Source organism: Mixophyes fleayi, chromosome 12, assembly GCF_038048845.1.
Source record: "Mixophyes fleayi isolate aMixFle1 chromosome 12, aMixFle1.hap1, whole genome shotgun sequence".
Lineage (NCBI taxonomy): Eukaryota > Metazoa > Chordata > Amphibia > Anura > Limnodynastidae > Mixophyes > Mixophyes fleayi.
In genome coordinates this window covers 31,448,645-31,468,863 of record NC_134413.1, presented here as the reverse complement: position 1 = coordinate 31,468,863, position 20,219 = coordinate 31,448,645, and the positions used below count along the sequence as shown (strand labels likewise).

Genomic DNA, 20,219 nt, shown 5'->3' with positions numbered 1-20,219 from the left:
CCCCTGGATATAAAATACAGCTTACTATATAAATCCACAAACAACAAAGTGATAATATTGACAAATATGATTTTTCTTTCCATTTTGGAGTTACAGACACTGTTGGGCTCCAAATAAAGCATGTATCCATCGAGAATTAAATACAAGAGATCCAAATAACAGACAATAGGGAAAGAAGGACAGGGGAGATACTACACTTACTCTGTACGCCTACCTTCGGCACGAGAACTTCAGGAAAGAAATAATATCTATGAAATTATTTTATTAATACATCATACATTATATAATGGTTAAAATGGTTGGCTCGAATAAATCAATGCAAAACGTATCAAGAATAATTTAAATATGTTTTCCTTTGTTGTTCTTATTTATAAGCTATTTTCAACCAACCTTGTAAGGCTGTTTGCGCTCACAAACATGCAGGCATTTGACACCACTGCCTGTCATTCCGCAGACTCTCGCATGGGGGAAGTAGAGAGTCGCGCGTGACGTCATGGATAGAACAAGCAGGGAATTGTAGTTTTATCTGAGCAGCTGTCAGTGGAAGGAAAAGAAAAGTGACCAATCAGTGAGGAGATATCCATGTGTCACCAGGCCTCTAAACTGACAAGCACATGTCAGAGAATGAAGCCATATTTATACGACCATCTTACAGAATGGAATTAAGTGATCACCATTTGATATAAATATAACATATGTCAGCATTAAAATACATTGAAAGCAAATAAAAGTAGAACGCAATTGATTTATTACATGTCACATCATGTGTGTGTTTAACATGATGGTTATTCCTACATAAGCCCTATGAGGAAGGTCATCTGATAGGGATAACTGATTTGGGATATAATACCTGAGAGCACAGGTATAATTATTATGTATACCATAATTACAGCAGGCCGAATACAGCGCTATAACGCCCACCATGCCGCAGGGCATGCTGGGACTTGTAGTTCCGCAGTGGTTGGGGAGCCACAGGTCGCCCAGGCCTGGCTTGGAGTGCGGAAGCCAGGTACATGCTGCATGGGCATGCTGGGACTTGTAGTTCAGCAGTGGTTGTAGAGCCACAGGTCGCTCAGGCCTGGCTGGGAGTGCGGAAGCCAGGTACATGCTGCAGGGCATACTGGGACTTGTAGTTCAGCAGTGGTTGTAGAGCCACAGGTCGCTCAGGCCTGGCTGGGAGTACGGAAGCTAGGTACATGCTGGCAGCGTGGCCTGGTGACCCGCAAGGCCGCCCCTGGCAATGACACGGGAACCTTCCATTAACCCCCCACCCGGAGGCCGCGTCCCAGCACCGCCGGAAGTGTCGTAAAGCGAGGCGGAAACGCTGCGTGCTGACTGCCGGCGGCACCCCTTTACGGCCGCGGGTGAGCGGAGCTCGGGAGACGGTGTGGGGGGCGGCCAGGGTAGGCAGTAATGAGGGGCCGTGCTGGGTGTGTATAACGCGGCCTTTCTCTCTTCTCAGGATGGCTGACGCACCGTCTGGGCCTAGCGTGCTCTCCCACTATCCCGGGGCCGGCCTCGCCCTGCTGGGAGACGAGCAGGAGGACGGAGAGGAAGAGGAGGAAGGTCGGTACGACACGCCGCCTAGGAGCGAGCCGTCGGAGGGCCCCAAGGGCCACCACCGCCATCACCACCGTCATCACCACCAGCAGCTCAACGGCCTAATCAGCCCCGACCTGCGGCATCTCAAGGCCCTGAAGAGCCAGCTCCCCCCGCACGATGAACGGACTGCCGCCCCCAACGGGCTGGAGCGAGTGCAGAGCTCGGCCGAGGACGTCCTGCCCTCCCGCATGGCCGCCTGCACGCTGCGGGGGGACCCCGAGGACAGCACCATACGATACGTCCGATATGAGTCCGAGTTACAGATGCCCGATATCATGAGACTGATCACCAAAGATCTGTCTGAACCCTACTCCATTTATACCTATAGATATTTTATTCACAACTGGCCGCAGCTTTGCTTCCTGGTAAGTGGGTGAAGGTCTCCTGGGGTTACTGGATGTTAGTCATACACTGTATGTACATATATGTGCTATGCATGTTCCATCCGTGGCTTCCAAGTTGTGGATCTCCAACCCCCACCAGACTAGCAGGGCCTGGTGTGGGAGCAGCTCTATAACTAGATGTCCACAGGTTGCATCTCCACATGCACATGATAAAGGTATATTGCATTATTCCATGACTGCCTAATTTAGTTTCCTCCTTATTAAACAGAGTACATCAGTCTGCGTTTAACTACAACTCTCAGTATGCTCCTTCTTGTCAGACTTATAGTCAAACAAGGTGTGGCTATGAGGTGTCAGTTCCTGCATTCAGCACACCAGAGTTAATCCCCAGCAATATTGAGACTGCTAGTTCAAACATGTTCTGCAAGCCAAGCGCAGGGCATGATGGAACTTGTAGTTCTTCAACTGCTGGAGAGCCAATATACATACCAAGAGTATAGCTCAGCACGCAAGTATTCAAAAGGCTCCTTACTACTATTTGAGGTTTCAGTGTAATCTTGTATTTACGTATTTTTCTTGTAACCAAGGGGGAACCAGAATATATTTGTACGCAGGCAAAGTTCAGTGGTAAAATAGATCAGTTCTATTTTATAACACTGCAAGACATAGATTATTTCATACATCTGCAGTCTTTCAGTTTCCTTGTCTAACACAGCTTTTTATTTTCAGTTGTATTCAGTATGTACATTTTGTAATTTGCTATCTTATGGTGGGAACATCAGAACCTTTTAATCTAGGGCGGACAAAATCGCTCAGTTCAAGAACCAGTTGGGTAAATCTAGGAGATGGCTGAACCTTTTAAGGACCATTTAACGTGCACCCATTAAGATATAAAGAAATACTTTCAAAAACATAGCAGCAGCAACTTATTAGGCAAGTGTGTCCTATATTGGTTGTACAGTTTGTGTCAATATTCACTGTAAATGATAGATGTAGCTTTGACAGGCACCTTTTTACAAATTGCTTGTATGCTTATACAACTGCATTGTGAAAAGTAATCAAGATCTCAAAAGTTCAGCTTCTGCAAAGTTAACACAATAACTACAGTGTATTATTTACTGAAGTACATGTGGCGTGAATACAAGTCTCTTATCTATGTGATTATGATTTAAGTATTGCTGTAGGACTTGAATAGGGAAAAGCAAGGCTATAACTCCAAGGGGTAAATTTATCAAGCTGCGGGTTTGAAAAAATTGGAGATGTTGCCTATAGCAACCAATCGGGTTCTAGTTATTTATTTAGTACATTCACCAAAGGTACAGCTAGAATCTGATTGGTTGCTATAGACAACGTCTCCACTTCATGAAACCTGCAGCTTGATAAATTTACCCCCAAGTGATAATGGATAAGCTGCATTCTCCTGAATATTCCTTCAGGCCACAGAAAGGCCACGTCTACTGTGTGGAGGTGGTGGATACACTCGTGAAGGACATGATGTTAGTAGACGCTTACATTATAGAAATCTAGGAAACAAGTCTTCCAAACACTCCCCTGAAACTTTATCTGTTCATTCCCTATGCTGTTGTCAGCTGTGGTGTCTGAACCAGATGTCATACTGCCTCTTGGGACTCGAGAATGGCCTCATGAGCATGTAATTAATCCCCTTTGACTTTGCTGACGGCTAACTGTAACCCATTGGCCTCGGACATATAATACCTATTTTTCCTTCTTCCCTTTGACTTCTTTTCATTGTCCTAAGTAAATCAAGTTGTTTACTGCTATGGCCAGTTGTAAACCTGTCTGGTAGTATAGGTTGCTTGTGATGGCAAAAATACCAGTGTTTGCTTTGTAGCTCACAAAGCATCTTCTGAATTGTTGGAGTTGACAAGTGCACAGTAGTTACTACCTATTCGTTAAATAGCATGTGGTAAAAGTTGGTTATAATGCCTTGATAAAGGACCATATTTAAGTGGTTGGTATGGACATATCTTTTGTTTGTGACACAACACTGGCTTTTTTGGATCCACTTTAAGGGCTTTGCAGGACATAATTTGGTTTTCTTTTAATGTTGTGTTTGCGTGGGTTTCCTCTTGGTGCTCCGGTTTCCTCCCACACTCCAAAAACATACTGGTAGGTTAATTGGTTGCTATCAAATTGACCCTAGTGTGTGTGTGTGTGTGTGTGTGTGTGTATATGTGTGTATGTTAGGGAATTTAGACTGTAAGCCCAATGGGGCAGGGACTGATGTGAGTCAGTTCTCTGCGGAATTAGTGGCGCTATATAAATGGTGATGAATGATCTGTTTTATTAAGTAGATCATAGATCATTTTTCTTTTTACAGCTATACAATAGAAATAATTGATTAATGCCTTCTGTACAGATAAGCCATCTATTAATGTGTTCTCTGGAGAATAACTGGTAAGAAATGTAATTCCAAATACAGCAGGTTTTGGTTGGGTTGTTGACTTTCAGTAATAAATATATTTCTAGAGCAGACAAAGCCACTAGTTGACATTTGTATAGCAAAGGCTATATGTTACAGAGCCGAATAATATACATGATATAACTTAAAGGTTTATACCTCGTTAAATACACAGATCAGCCACAACATTGAAACCACCTGCCTAATATTGTGTAGGTCCCCCTCCTGCCACCAAAACAGCTCTGACCCATCGAGGCATGGACTCCACAAGACCTCTGCAAGTGTCCTGTTGTATCTGGCATCAAGACGATAGCAGCAGATTCTTTAAGTCCTGTAGGTGCACATTCCACAGATGCTTGGCCAGAGTGAGATCTGGGGAATTTGAAGGCCAAGTCAACACCTTGAACCCTGTCATGTCACTCAAACCATTCCGGAACAATTTTTGCAGTGTGGCAGGGCGCATTATCATGCTGAGAGGCCACTGCCTTCAGGGATTACGGTTGCCATGAAGTGGTGTACTTGGTCTGCAGCAATGTTTAGGTAGGTGGTACATGTCAAAGTAACATCCACATGAATGCCAGAACCCAGGGTTTCCAAGCAGAACTTTGACCAGAGTATCACACTGTCTCCTCCTGCTTACCTTCTTCCCATAGTGCATCCTGACTCCATCTCTTACCCAGGTAAACCGCGCACTTGTCCGTCCACATGATGTAAAATAAAATTTGATTCATTAGACCAGGCCACCTTCTTCCATTGCTCCATGGTCCAGTTCTGGTGCTCACGTGCCCATTGTAGGCGCTTTTGGCAGTGGACAGCCGCGAGCAAATGCACTCTAACCTTGTTTTGCGGCTATGCAGACCCATACACAACAAGCTGCGATGCACTGTTTGTTCCGACACCTTTCTATCATAGTCAGCATTAATCTTTTCAGCAATTTGTGCTACAGTATCTCTTCTGTGGGATTGGACCAGATGGGCTAGCCTTAGCTCCCCACACGCATCAATGACATCCAACTGTTCTTGCTTGGACCACTTTTGGTAGGTACTAAACATTGCACACTGGGGTCACCCATGCCTTGACAAAATCGTCTAGCAATCACAATTTGGCACTTATCAAAGGTGCTCAGATTCTTGCCAATGTTTTTTTTTTTTTTTTTGTTTTCCGGTGTTTCCTTGCTTCCGATACATCAGCTTCAAGGAGTGACTGTTCACTTGCTGCCTAATATATCCCACGTCCTGACAGATGCCAATGCAACAAGATAATCAAGGTTATTCACTGCACTTGTCAGTGGTTTTAATGTTGTGGCTGATTGGTGTAAGCCCATCAATCTTTTTTAACACACACGCAGGTGTCTCGTATGTATGTGTGATAGTGAGGTTTTTGTGTTTTTTTTTTAAATTTGTTTTTATGGCAAAATAAAAAAAAATCCAGGTACTTGGATTTCTTGTTATGAGAGCAAAGACCACAATGTTGAATTTAGGACTCAGTGGGACAGGTTCCGAATGGATTGCGATCTTTTTCAGTAGGAGATGTTTAGATGACCTACTAATATTAGGCACCAGCAGTAAATGCCTCATGGCATGGTTGCTGAGGTGTTGTGCTCAGCTCATTACACCTTAGCTTCTGCTTTTCTAACAGTCCCGGTTAGCGAAATGTGGCAATTTTCTAAGCTTTCTGATTGGGCTGTGTCAATACCTTGTCAGATCCCACAACCTCTCAGGGTTCTCCTACCAAAGTTGAGCTTGGTATATCTTCTTCACCAGATTGTTTCTCTAGAACACTGTTACTCAAACCCAGTCCTCAGGGACCCCTATCAGTGCAGGTTTTCCAGCTCACACGTGAAATAATTATATCCGCTGTGGATCTTTCAAAATGTTAGTCAGTAATGAATACACCTGTACTCCAGCAAAGAGAGATGGAAAACATGCACTGTTAGGGGTCCCTGAGGACTGGGTTCTGGGAAACGCTAATCTAGAACCACAGGGTAGAACTTGGTGTATCAGTCACCTTCACATAACGAGGGCTGTGTTTTGCGGACTGAATCAATTCTGGGGGTGCAGCCGCATACATTCACTAGGACTGTGTGTCTACGGATGTAACTTGTTCCTAGTGTATGGATAGTTATTGTGATTATTAATTCATACTGTGATTCATTTTACGCATTCAATGGGTAAATACACTTAAACAGATGGCACTAAAACGGTTAGCACATCACACTAATTTGTCTTTGCAATTGAACCTTTTTTTGTTTTATAATGGTTGATACCTGGAACACGGGCATTGAGTGGTTAGTTCAAGATGTGTAAGAACAGACACTGATTTAGGTCAGTCTGAAGCAAGTCTGTTATTTTATCATTTGTAAGTTCAGAAACATTTATTTCACTTTATTTTTGTATACGCTTACCTTTAAACTATATTGGCGTAAGCTTCTGCATAGAAGTCTAATCTTAATTTGTTTTCACTAACACTCATGCCTAAATTTTTGCAGCGTTTATTTATTTTTTTCCCACAGCCTATACAGCCCACTGCTTATGCGTGCTTAATTGTTCTGTGACACTGTCCACTCACATGTATTGGAGAGCGTTAGTATCGAGTCATTTAAAATGCTCATGTGACATCCTCTCCGTTTTGTTTATAGAAATTAATTATTTCATTTTGAAGCATGAACACCCTGCATTTAAAACTAAATGAAGTGGAAAAATGGCAAACGTTTTGCACAGCATTGGAAAAACATTTAGATCAAACCACTATTGTACATAATTGTGTTTTTTTGTTTAGTAAGATGAGATCTATAAAGCATTGCTTATTTAAAAAAAAAAAAAAAAGCTGTCTAATGTAGGCCTGGATAAATGTGTCTGAACGTTAGGAGCCAGCAATTCTGCAAAGAATGGTTTACGAGAGATGCAGTGGCTGTGTTTAAATCTCTTTTACGTGAGTACACACATAGCACAGCATATTTATATAGCGATTCACACAACGATGGAGCATTTCATTACAGTGCCCAACACTGCTGATCTCCTAATAACATTAATGGAAAGTATACAACACAAGTGACCACCACATGATATCCACTAGAACCTCTTAATGCCCAACATAAACCAGCACTACCCAACACATATATATATATATATATATATATATATATATATATATATATATATTCTGTATAAAAGTAAATTTGGTTATTAGCAATTTGACCCAATGGTTACAATATTTGATGGTACATGTGGTTGGCTATTTCAGTCATGTATGTAGTTATACTAAATAAAATGGGATACCTATCCATTAGAATGTTTATTTGCAGGTCCTTCTTGCGTACATTAAGAAACGTAGGCATACTGTGGTTCTGATATCTCTGTAAATATAACTGTTCCATGTGATTTGTCTGTAGTGTCGGAATCTGCAGATGGAAACTGCATTCTGCCCAGTTGACTGTAGATCCTTTATTAAACTATGCGGAACAAAAGCGCCTTTGCGTGTGTGGCCACTCTGTCTACATTTGGTACTTCAGCTATTTAAATGCCGAATCATTTAACGGAAACCGTAGGCACTATTAATTATTATTGGTCATCATGGTCACCTAGTGACTAACATTTATCTAGCCCTGGTTTATTATGTCACTTTAAAATGCAGCACTGTCCAGGTTTTGGTCTTACTCTGAGTACTGTTATGCTATCTACACACATTGCAATCTTTGTAGCCTCAGTCAAATTATTAGCATTTGGAAGATGACCTATTTCTTCCATCAGTAAATGCATGAGATCTTAATTGTAAACTTTCCATATAATTTACAAAATTTGTTTTTACACGTATTAAATGAATAGTTTTCACTGATGGTGTGGTAGGCGTGTCTGTACGTTTACAATTGTTCGATATTGGGAATGAGTATTTAGAAACAGTGGACATAGGGCCCTTTAGAGAGGTGGGTAGTAATATAGTCTGATGAGGAGTAGGCAAGTTCCTTGAATGACATGCAGCACAGGAAACGACATGGAGGTGTGAGTGACAGAAGGCTTATAGGGAAGATCATTTTTGGATAAGTGGTTGTGCCGGTGTGTATTTAGGGATTGGTTCAGCAATGTAAGGAATGGAAGTAGTGGGACTTTAATTCTGGAGGGAATAGGAAGCCAGTGCATTGGCTGGAAAGGTGGGAAATCAGTGTGCTGCTATGGTGCATGGGTATTGTGTGTTTATAAGCTAGTAGTCGGTGAGGTCCAGGTTGTGACAGCATAGCATGTTTGGTAAGTGTTGCATGTAGATCGACCATGGGAGGTAATGAGGGAAGTAACTAATAAAGACTCCCTTGCACCCATGACGTTCCATCTGAGCTGTATTTGGTTGACTGGGCTCAACTACTGCTGCAAGTGGGGTTCATTGAGTTCTATGAAGAAAGGGTTGACAATATACACAGATGCTCCAAGGAATAGTGGACATATATGGGCTTGGCACTTCTGATCCATCCAGCATTTGTTGGAAACGTTTGTGTAAACAGTGTGCACTTTTCTCCAGTTTAATGAACCCTATTTGCGGTGCTGATTGCAGCTAGTGAACACATCTCGGACTGAGAGCACAATGGGCAGTGTTGGAATCAAGAAGAATAAGTGTAACCATGTCAAATGGAAGAAAGTGGGAGATTGTGAAGAATAATGGCATTAATTTAAGAATACTATATCCTACCTTCTTTTTGTTTATTTGAAGATAAAGTGCACTCGGACAGGTTTGGATCACCCTCCTTTTTAAACAATTAACTTGTTTGTTTGTTTTTATGCCACATATTTTCCTTGAAGCTCAAAATTCCAATTTTCTGATGTATATTGGCCACACTATAGTAGTATAGCAGCATTTCCTATCTTGCATAAGGATATTCAGTTTTAGATACATTTTCTGTTTAGGATACCGGTTGGCATCCTGTGGCTCTCCAACTCTTGTGGCAATACAAGACTATAGGTCGGCAGAACATACACAGACATGTAGTTTCTGTTGCCATGTTTATGTAGTACTTTTTAATGGAAAGAATATGCTGAAAATCATTTATTTTAGCTTGAAGTACTTATTGTTGTTCTAAAAGATGCTTTAAAATGTTATTTCTTGGTAATCATGAAGGTTTTCCAGCATTTATTTTTTAGAGTAGTGCTGGCTGGTGCTGCCCCATTAAAGTATTTAGAGTACTCGTGTCAATGTGTGAATATTTGTAGATAATTAAAGAAGTACTATCCTTCTCTTTGGCCACACACTTGAATTTATAAGGTGTTATGCACGTCATGCATTCCTCAATGCATTTCGCTAATTTTAGCTTTTCAAAGGGATGCAAAATATGTGTACTCTTACATGCTTGGTCTAGTAAATGGACTGCAGTAAACTAGGGGTTTCTTGTGCTAACACGATTTGAAATGAGATGTCCATAGCTGGTTCTCCGCATCCTATGACTTTGGCAATCCAGTTTGTGGCACTAGGGTTGTAAAGGGCACAGGTCTATAGCCTTGTGTACAAAGTCTCAGTGCTCCACAGTGTTCAATATCTAGCGAGGGTGGTGGGTAGTATTTAGGTAATATGTATAAATACTCATGCTGCTAATGTTAGATTTCATACTAGTAGTAAGAGTGGTCGCTAACAACCATCACGTACCAGCATTTGCTATTTTGTTTTGGATTGTTTATGGTGCCAAGTAGTTAATTGGAAGGTATTTTCCATTGTGTTTCTGACGCTCAGCTTCCCAGAATGTTAGAGGCACACGGAGGGTGATCTAAGCAGCAAGGTGCATTGCTAAATATTGTCACATTTTATAACTCCTTCACACTAGTGTTTTCTGAGGATCTCCTCATGCCACATTCATGATGAAATGTGATGACAAAAATCCTCAAAAAATACAGATCCTGGTGCCTGCACGTGTCCTCTGTTCATATGAACGTCTTTGTGATCTGTGAGTCAGATGAGAAAACTTGAATTGTGGGCATGTGGTGTTTTCCTCTGACCGAGCGATTACACTGCTGCCAGTATGCTTAGCTGTCTACAGGATTATCTAAAATTGTGTCATCACCCTGTATGGTTTGCAATGAAAACCTCAGCACCAAACAAATATATTGTTAGAACAAATGAGGGGCCCATATTCTAGTGACCATGGCACAGTACAAGTTAAATGTCTTATCTGAGTGGCGTCTGGCTCACATAGGGGACTGCTTTCCCTCTGCCCTGCTGAGGTAATCCCGCCTTCTCTTTGATTAAATCTGCCCAATCCTGGTTCTTTGTATAGACTGGCAGGCTGAGCAGCCTGTGCAGAGGTAGGAGCAGTGGGCATGCTGCTGAGAGGCTAGAAAATGCCTTGTCCAGTTCCTCGGACTCTTAGGACTGGTCCTTGTAAACCACACTGTCTGGATGAAAACCAAACCGGTTTCAACACTGTTTTAGTGTCTAGTTATTCGTTCTGTTCTCCAGTCTGCATAGTAGGTGATATCAGCTCCTTGGCTTTTTTTCTTTTCTTTTACCTAGGTGAGAGGGCTCTGTGCTCAGGTTTGTCATCTTTGTTTTATGCAGTGCCCTCGATGATGATGATTTCTATATGCCATTGACTCAGACCTGTCAATAATTTGCAATGTATTTTTATTTTTCAGGCCGTGGTCGGAGAAGAGTGTGTAGGTGCCATTGTCTGCAAGCTGGATATGCACAAAAAGATGTTCCGAAGAGGTTATATAGCCATGTTAGCAGTGGATTCCAAGTACAGAAGAAAGGGCATTGGTAGGCACATTGTGGTGGTTGCAATATTATTATTATTATTATTATCGTAGATGTGTAAGGTGCCACACTGCTCAGTAGCACCTTACAATAGGGAAAACAATCCATATATAAAATGGGGACATAATAGGTAGACAAAATAAACGCAGACATGAAAACAAATAGAATGTAAACTCTCTAATGAGCAGGGTCCTTCATACCAGGTGGAAGAGGGCACATCTGAAACGAGTGCAAGTGTGTGACTCAGAGTGGAGATTGGGACAGTTGTGAGGGTGCATTAGTGGGTATAGTGTTATCGGGGATATGATCAGCTCTGAAAAAGAGATTGGTAAACAAAGAGCGTCTAAAGCTTTGAAGGCTGTGGGAAAGCCTGATTGGGTATGGTAAGGATTTCCATAAGTGGGGAGCAGCACAGGAGAAGTCTTGTAGGCGGGAGTGAGAGGTGGTTAACAGAGAAAAGACAAGGCGCCGGTCAGAGGTAGATCTAAGAATGGGAGGGAATGTATTTTGATATGAGATTTGAGCTGTATGCAGGTCGTAGTGTTGTTGAGGGCTTTGTAGGTAAGGGTGAGTAATTTGATTCTGGAGGATGCAGGGAGCCAGTGTAGGGATTTTCAAAGTGGTGCAGCAGATGTGGAGCGGTGGGAGAGGAAGATCAGTCTTGCAGCAGCATTTAGGATGGATTAAAGTGTGGATATATGGGTGTCAGGAATGCCAGACTGCAACAGTCAAAATAATGAGACTGGATAGGAGTTTTTATAGAATGTTGGGTAAGAAAAGGGCGTATTCTGGCAATGCTTTTAAGGTGGAGTCAATAGGCCTGGGAGAGTCTAGATGTGACGCATAAAGCAGAGGGCGGAGTTACGTATGACCAAGGCAGTGGGCTTGGGAGACTGAGGAGTTTGTGGTGTTATTAACAGTGAGAAAGATTTGAGGGGAGGTGGTGACTCTGGCAGGAGGGAAGATAATAAGCTCTGTTTTGGACATACTGAGCTTTGGGTAGCGTTTGTTTTCTAATCTTTTAAGGGGTTCTGCTTGATCTTCAGTCCAACAGTTCAAAACAGCATATGGTTCTGTAAGAAACAATTCCTGATCCCCCTTACAAAGCACAATGGGCACAATCATTTATCGGGTTTTCATATTATCACTTATTTACTATTGTACCAATGTGCCAACAGACGCTCAAATAAGTAATAACATTGATTTACATAACTTACAATATTTGCAAATATAGAAGCTATGTTCACAGTAACATTTGTCTTATGGCATATATATCATACTTAACATACATAACTAAACAATATGCTACCAGTAAAATGTGGACATCTAGTGCGTTACATCCAACCTACCCCTTTTTCCCAGTCATTTAAAGGGGGTTAATTAACTAGATTTGCTGGCAGATACCAGTCTTATGGGACGAGGGGCAGAGAACCACCTTTTACTAGGTTGTGGCACAGTTATAAAGGCACTTTTTCTTACCCTAGTCTTACCACATCCAGTGACCCATTGTTAAAGATTATTTGTTGCTTATTCTACAAGTATCGCTTAACTTTAACATGTAACATTTTAGATATGGAAACACCAGTGCCTTGCAACAAATCAGAGGATTGTTCAGGCCAGGAAACATGGAAGGTGTAACGCAGACGGCCACAGGGGAAACAAAATAGACAGCATTCGTCCCGCTGTACACAGTCTAGTCAACAAAGGACAGAATAATCCCTAGGAGACCTCCCCGCACACCCAGTAACTGTTCAACAGCCTTTACAAATAAATAATTTCTTCCACAATTCTGCAACTAATAGTGATTAATAGAAGTGTATAGTCTCTCAAGTCCGTTTTACAGTCAGTGTTCCTAACTACTGATCCACGTGCTTCTCACTGATACATATTACGTGTTCCCCTGGTTCTAGCACAGTGATCGTGTGAACCTCACTTGCAGATAAGTTCCCAGCACTGTTAACATGTCCTGTCTTAAGGATCTCCCAATGTGTGGACATGTGCTAATTGGTACATTGGTTTAATAATTTACACGTACAAAGAAATTATCCAAGAAAGTCCTGTTGAGTGTTCATGAGGAGTGGGTTAAAGTAGTTTCTCACCTTCAGTCGTTTAAACGCCCTCCTGCAGCTTTTTTTTTTTTAAAAAACAATGTTTGGTTCTGTCCCAAATGTGAGGCCTGCTATGCATTATATGAAGGACTGGTTTCACTTGTAAAAATATATGTATAATGTGACAATTTGTGACGTGTATATTGTGTATTGCAACATGTCAGGTGCTTTGGGGACTGTGACACATATTGTACATGTCAGTGTCTCAAGCGATGGAATATGGGGCAAGTTATACACAGCAGGCAGGGTAAGAAACATCCTGGCTTGGTGCACCTCTGTAAGCTGGGGAAATCCTCATTAGGGTTGAGTACATCATAGCTAGCCATGTTCTTAAAGCTGTTTACAGCATATCATTTTCTGATATTTAAATCTTTTAACTGCAAGGATCAGAGTCCACATTTCATAATACATCTATCTCTGGTTAATCTTGTATGGATTCTCTAAGATTGTTTACAAGGCTAAATAATCTTTCCATCTAAATTGCAGGTACAAATTTGGTTAAGAAAGCTATTTATGCCATGGTTGAAGGGGATTGTGATGAGGTAAGAAACATGAATATATTTTTCCGATTCTTTTTTTTTTATTATTATTTTTATTTTTATTTTGCTTTTTAGTGCTGCGTCTGTTTCACCAGGATTAATTTATTTTTGTTTTGTTTTGGGTTTTTTTCTGGGACATGTAAGGGTTTGATTTGCTTCCATAGTTGGCTAAATGTTTTTCATTGTCAGACTTAATTAGGGAAAAATTAGGCAGAAAGGTCAACTCCATGTTTTGTCCCTAGCAACTTTCACACCTTTAACACGTAAAATATACACCCAATTTTATTCTTCAACATGTAATGATTATATGGATACAAAATTAGTGTAATTTATTAAAGGTTGGGTCATAAAGGAGTGATGGGGCAGCACGGGGGTGTAGTGGTTAGCACTTCTGCCGTACAGCACTGGGGTCATGAGTTCAAATCCCGGTCATGGCCTTATCTGTGAGGAGTTTGTATGTTCTCCCTGTGTTTGCCTGGGTTTCCTCCGGGTGACCCTAGTTTGTGTGTGTCTGTTAGGGAATTTAGACTGTAAGCCCCAATGGGGCAGGGACTGATGTGAATGAGTTCTCTGTACAGCGCTGCGGAATCAGTGGCGCTATATAAATAAATGGTGATGATCGTTGTACTGGACACCAGTCGTTTTCAGCGTGTGAGCGGGGTTCCTTGTAACTCAAGTTTACACCGTCAATATATGTAACTATACTTCATGGTTTTTTTATTATAATGTTCACTTTAAAACCACAGTAGCTGACGGCAGACCTCTGTGATCTCTTCAGAACATGCAATGCATTTTCAAAATCGGTGACCATTACACTGGATTCATACAGGTTCTTTAGGTGCTTGTTTTAACAGTAAATGAATCATTGTCTTCAGAAACCTGTTTATCGGCCCATGATATTCAATGGACATCACTGAATCCTTGCCATTGTTTAAAGTAGACCTGTCCTACACAGCAGAGACGGTCACTTTCTAGGCTGAACTAATAATCATAAATATGTAGCCAATTAATTCACTAGGAACAGTATGTTATGAATATTTCAGTGCCTTAGTAATTTCACAGGTTCCTAGTAGCATGCTGTTTCAGCCCACAAACAGTATATCTCCACTGTGTAGGTGACAGGTCCACTTTAAAACCCGACACACAGAGTCATAGAGACGTCTGTATCGGACCTTGTCCTAACGGCTTCAGCAACAGCAGGAATGACCTTCGTATTTAGCTGGTCTGTCTGGAGAAGAGGCTTTTTCGTGTGCTGTGAGATATGTGATAAAGGCTAAATAAGCGCTATAACTTATCTAATTCATTTTTTAAACCATACTCATGAAATATTAATGCTTTATGGCTAAACCAATTTGTGTACACTTATGCATTTGATATGTCTGGCTTTAAATGGCTAATCTAGCAACTCACCTATTGGTTGTAGACGATTGGTTGTATCTCAATACAATGCTGGAGAATACAGCAGGCTGTTGTCATTTCACAACACTCTGAAGCAACTAGGACTTGTTTCACAGAGTGGCATTACCAGGAGTCAATAGAAAAAGAGGGGAGGGCAATGTGACTGTACAGCAAATGCACCCTTGCTCAATATGCTGCCAGTATTTGAAATAAAGTAATCGGATCACATTAAAAACAAAAAAGAAAAATCTCTTGACAGTACAGGTTATGTATTCTTACTATGGCATTTTTTTTATGAACCTCTATAAACAGAATAGGGATGTATCTTAATCCTGTTTATTGGGGTTGGCAGATTTATTAAGGGTACATAATCATCGGTTGTTTTGCATCCGCTTGTGGTGCGTTAAACTTTGCCGAGCTATCCAGAAGGAGCTTCTTGCATACGTATCTTAAATAATCCACACATGCTTGTAATTACAACTTGCAAGTCAACAACAATTAATGAATTACTTTTTCTTCCCTTGTTTTAAAACAGGTTGTCCTGGAAACAGAAATCACAAACAAGTCTGCTTTGAAACTTTATGAAAACCTTGGCTTTGTGAGAGATAAACGCCTGTTCAGATACTATTTAAACGGAGTTGATGCACTGCGTCTTAAACTGTGGCTGCGTTAAGACAAGACGGTCGCATCGAGGAACAAATCCCCATTCGACGCTTGTTCAGGACCTCTCTTCCATGCAGCTCTCCCATCAGTATCCCATTGCGTGTCGCACTATTTGTTGCACTATGGCATGGCGCATATGTCCTGAATTCAAACGGATTCTTTCTTTGACATCGAGAAGACTTTCATTTGGTACCAGAGAGATGTGCCAGTTGCTAGCCAAGACATATTCATTCGTTTGCAAATCTACTGACTTGTTTGTTATATTGAAAAAAAGAAAAAAAAAATGAACATTTTATCAGAAAACCTATGTGAGAGCTATCTTTGGTTCTCTGGGTCAGGGGGGTGGAATTACAGCAGCCAATGAAAATTGTACAATTCTGTAACTGTGCTAACATTACTACAAATCTTGCCATAGTTTTCTAAGGAAGGCATAAAACAAAACAAAAAAAATATTTTTTTTTTGTTCTCTATATTGAATTTTCCATTCTTAAATCTTGATACATCAGTGATTAGTAAATTTAAGAAATGATTTGTCTTTTTTTAGGGTGGGGTGTGTTAAGAAAGGAGTGGTAACTGCAACTGCCAGTGCCTGTACAAATAAGTATGTTTGTCTCTCCTCCCGCCCTCTAGTAAAATGCATGCGTTCCTTCTATACCCCCATTTCATTGTCTCTTGAAAGAAAGTCCATCTTTGCTTTTATTTAAAATTCTGAAAGTAAATTATTTCAAAAGGGTTTTTTTTTTTTTTTGTTTTTTTCAAGAATATTACGTTCAAAAAATGTAAGCTATCAAGGGAATTAAACGAATCATTCAGCTGCTAACAAAAAAAAGAAAAAAGTAAACAATACTATTACTTAAATCTATGCTGGTTCTGGATGCACTTTTCTTTATGAGCTTGGGATTTTAAAGGAATTATTGTAAATTGGTATGATTTTATTTAAAACAGATGTAGCTCTAAAGAACCGCTCTAGTATATATATTCTTATTTTTTAATAAATTTTCTCTTCCTGATTTGATTTGCGCTTTCAGCTGTGCTTCACGTTCTAAATTTATTTCAATCACAGTGCTTGACCTAGGAAATAAACAAAAATATAATATAATGCAGCTACATTTATTTAATTTTACCTTGGGGGGGGAAGGGGACTTAACCGATACAGGGCTTATAGTCATTTTGCATGCACAAATGTTGCAAAATTGTCACCTTTCCTTTTTTTTTTTTTTTTACGGTTTTGTTTTGTTTTTTTGTGGTTTTGTAGTAAAAGTGTTTGATCTATCCACATAGCTCCTTCATTGTGGGAGAGAGAAGTATTTTGTGGAGTTACTCCCTCCAGTCTTTAGATCTTCAGATGTTACATTGGCCTTACTGCTGTATTACAATTTATATAGGTTTATTTTTTTTATTTTTTTGGGTTTTTATATAAAATGTAAAAATCACTTCCCAATATAACTTTGTAGTATTCTTTGTGTGGGATTAAACTGTCTACATTTTCTTTTTAGCTGTAATACTGGCAAGCAATGATCAGATGTGCTTAAATGGAGCTTATTTGGTCAACCGTAATTACTCTTCAATTCCATTGGTTAATTGACAACAGTGATTTTTTTTTTTTTCAGTCTTGTGATCTGGACATGTCTTTATAATTTGCTGCAGTGCTTATAATCCATGTTAATTGAGAGGGGTCTCCAGGGTATATTTGCCATCTACCATTTAAAAAGGTAAATTTTTGTTTTCTGCAATGTTTGTCCAGCTTTGGTTGACTTGACTACAAATAAGTTTGTACTGTACGTTAGTGTCCAAAATAAATCCTGAAAACCAACTTATTTCACCCCTTGCTGAAGGAGTACAATCAATTTAGTCACTATTCAATACACATCCTCATCCTTGAATACTGTAATGTCATGGGATTTTAAGACTTGTGGGTAACTCACTGCATTTTAACTGTACTTGAAATGCGTTAGAAAACTGGTAATATCATTTGTTATATCTCATAATGTTGGACTGATTGATTACATGTTGTTGTGTTATTTTCATCTGCCTTAATCCTTTTCAGTGCTGAATCATCACAATGCGTCATGCGGCTCTTTTCAAGCACTGAAACGGTGGATACTTATAGTGCTACAGGAGGCTGCAGAACACTGCATTGCAATGTTTGGCATGCCATATTTAGCACTGGAGATTTACATAAAATTTTAAGTGGGGTTGTTAATGTGTGAGCTGTAAAAATAAAAATGGTTCTGTTTATGTATTGTGCTCTACATAAGCTTTATGTTCTGTTCTTGTTGGGTTTTTTATTGTGCTGTACATGCTTACAAAAATTACAACAATGCCACTGCTGTTACGGTCCAATAATATTAACATCAACAAATGCCTTAAAAATATAAGTTTGTACACATCACTGTAGGGATAAAAACACCCAGGAGACAAGGGCAAAATATCTATAGAATTATAGCATTAGTGACCATATTGGGGCTTTCTACTTGTACTCATCTACACCTGTTTTTAAGGGCTATGTCTGCTCTTCACCTTTACCCTTCATTAAACAAGAGCAGGCACCAGCTGTGCTCTTAGCGAAAGTATGGACCACTGTCCACCCTGCTCCTTTACAAACCTCTTCAGCTGCAGCATGGGACCCGTGAACCCAAGAGCTAGCAATTTGCCTTCATCCTGGAGAGGCAAAGATGTTGCTCTGACCAGATATAATGCATGCATTTTCTCTTTTTTTTTTTTTCTTCTCTCCAGTAGATGACTCTGGACTCGGACCTGGAAATACAATTTCTTAGTTAACATGAAACTTGAAAACTACTTTTGGTAAAAATGCTGGACTTGCTTGTAACACCACTATCTGAATACATTTTCAGAGAAGGTTCATTGTACCACATGGCTGAAAATTCTCCCACTCTTCTAACAGATGTGAAAGCTATAAATAAAAATATTACTTGAAGTGTGAGTTATTTAAGTGATCTGTTCTGTAGGGGTTTAAAAGGTTGTTATGTTAGAGCCTCTAAACTAAGATTGTGATCCTAAGGTGCCACAAATGATTTAATTTATTTGTTCCTTAATGGGAATATACTGTGTGCTGACCCTGTACCACCTTGAAGAAAGTGCTTTATCTGGCATCGGGTGCACTGACCAAGCTTGACCTGCACCAATCCATAAATGTTTTCCAAACCCTCTAGTATGCTACTATAGAATTATCCATTTGTGGTTTTGGTACAACTTCAGTTGCTTTGTCAGAAATATTACTCTTCAACCGTGCTTGCTCAAGTTCCATGCCAGCAAAGAGAGTGTTAATACAATGCAAGATCTAGGCAGGAGAGAAGTTCAAATAACTCTGACAGTTTGTAGTATTTCACACAGAATAATAATAATAATAATAAAAAAAAAAAAAAGATCAGATAGTCAAAACAGGCACAGTACTCTTACAATGCAATTTTGGTAATGGAGAGTACCCAATATTCCTGATCACCTAAAGCAGTGTTTCTCAGCTCAAGTCTGTGCAAATAATTATACCACCTGCTACACTGTGTCAGTCAGTAATGAATACACCTGTGCTCCAGCAAGGAGATATGGAAAACACTGACCTAAAGGCTGCAAAATTCCAAGTGCAACTGAGATGAGCCCAGAGCCCATCTGTGTTCTCGTCAGACCGTGCTATAGAAAGATTCTCCCAGCCAGCAGGCAATTCTATATAGAGAGTTCAATATATGCAGTTTTATGTTCAAGCAATAGTACTTCCAAAGAGAATTCAAAGTAAGATGGATGTCAGAATTCTGAGTTGTCGTAGTAATGCTCCAATTTGCTGAGGTAGAGAGTCTGAAGTATTTGCATTCGGTTTGCTATGGTTGTAGATTCTGAGTTGGAGCAGAAACAGTAAACTGATGTATCTCATGGAGCAATAGTCCAGAGTAAATTCTATTCTGACAAAGAGGCAGCAGGAGGGGTTTTGCAATCTCCAAAGATCCAGTCAGGTCAGGAGAGAAAGCACACTGTGACACATATGGACTGCCTATGCTACCATGTCTGTTGTTGCTGGGGAACAGCTGGGCTTACTTTGCCACGGTCCCCTTTTTCCCAAATACGCCCCTCCTGTAGCAATAGGAGGAGCCTGCTGCCACCACTAGCGTCCTACATTGTCACCTAGAAACACTTCCTTCTGGGTAACGTGCTTCTACTATACTCCCTTGCTGGTAAACCTGACCTCTTGCCTTCAGATCAGGGTTGCTGTGGATGGTTCCCCCCCGGCCTATCACACTGGCCAGAGCTGCAGGTAGCGGGCAAAATGTTGGGACTTGAATGCTGGGTCCCCCTCAGAACGGATTAGATTTGGGTCTAATCTGCAGGTCAAAGGAATTAACAGCGGGGTAAGTAGTCGTCAAAGCTGGTTCTTGAAGCAGACATGTTTTATTAGCTCAAGTGT

General features: G+C 40.5%; 1 protein-coding gene across 2 annotated transcripts; it reads left to right on the top strand.

Annotated features, from left to right (window-relative positions):
• The first annotated feature begins 1,082 nt into the window (after positions 1-1,082).
• Positions 1,083-18,045, top strand: NAA30 (N-alpha-acetyltransferase 30, NatC catalytic subunit). 2 transcript variants are annotated; one of them, XM_075193265.1, is made up of 5 exons: positions 1,083-1,101; positions 1,463-1,967; positions 10,977-11,100; positions 13,692-13,747; positions 15,678-18,045. In XM_075193265.1, the coding sequence occupies exons 2-5, from the start codon at positions 1,464-1,466 to the stop codon at positions 15,813-15,815; spliced, it is 822 nt and encodes a 273-aa protein (XP_075049366.1). In that variant the 5' UTR covers positions 1,083-1,101; position 1,463; the 3' UTR covers positions 15,816-18,045. The 2 variants fall into 2 exon arrangements, with proteins under 2 accessions (XP_075049366.1, XP_075049365.1); XM_075193264.1 differs by lacking the exon at positions 1,083-1,101 and adding an exon at positions 1,159-1,364.
• Positions 18,046-20,219: the final 2,174 nt, after the last annotated feature.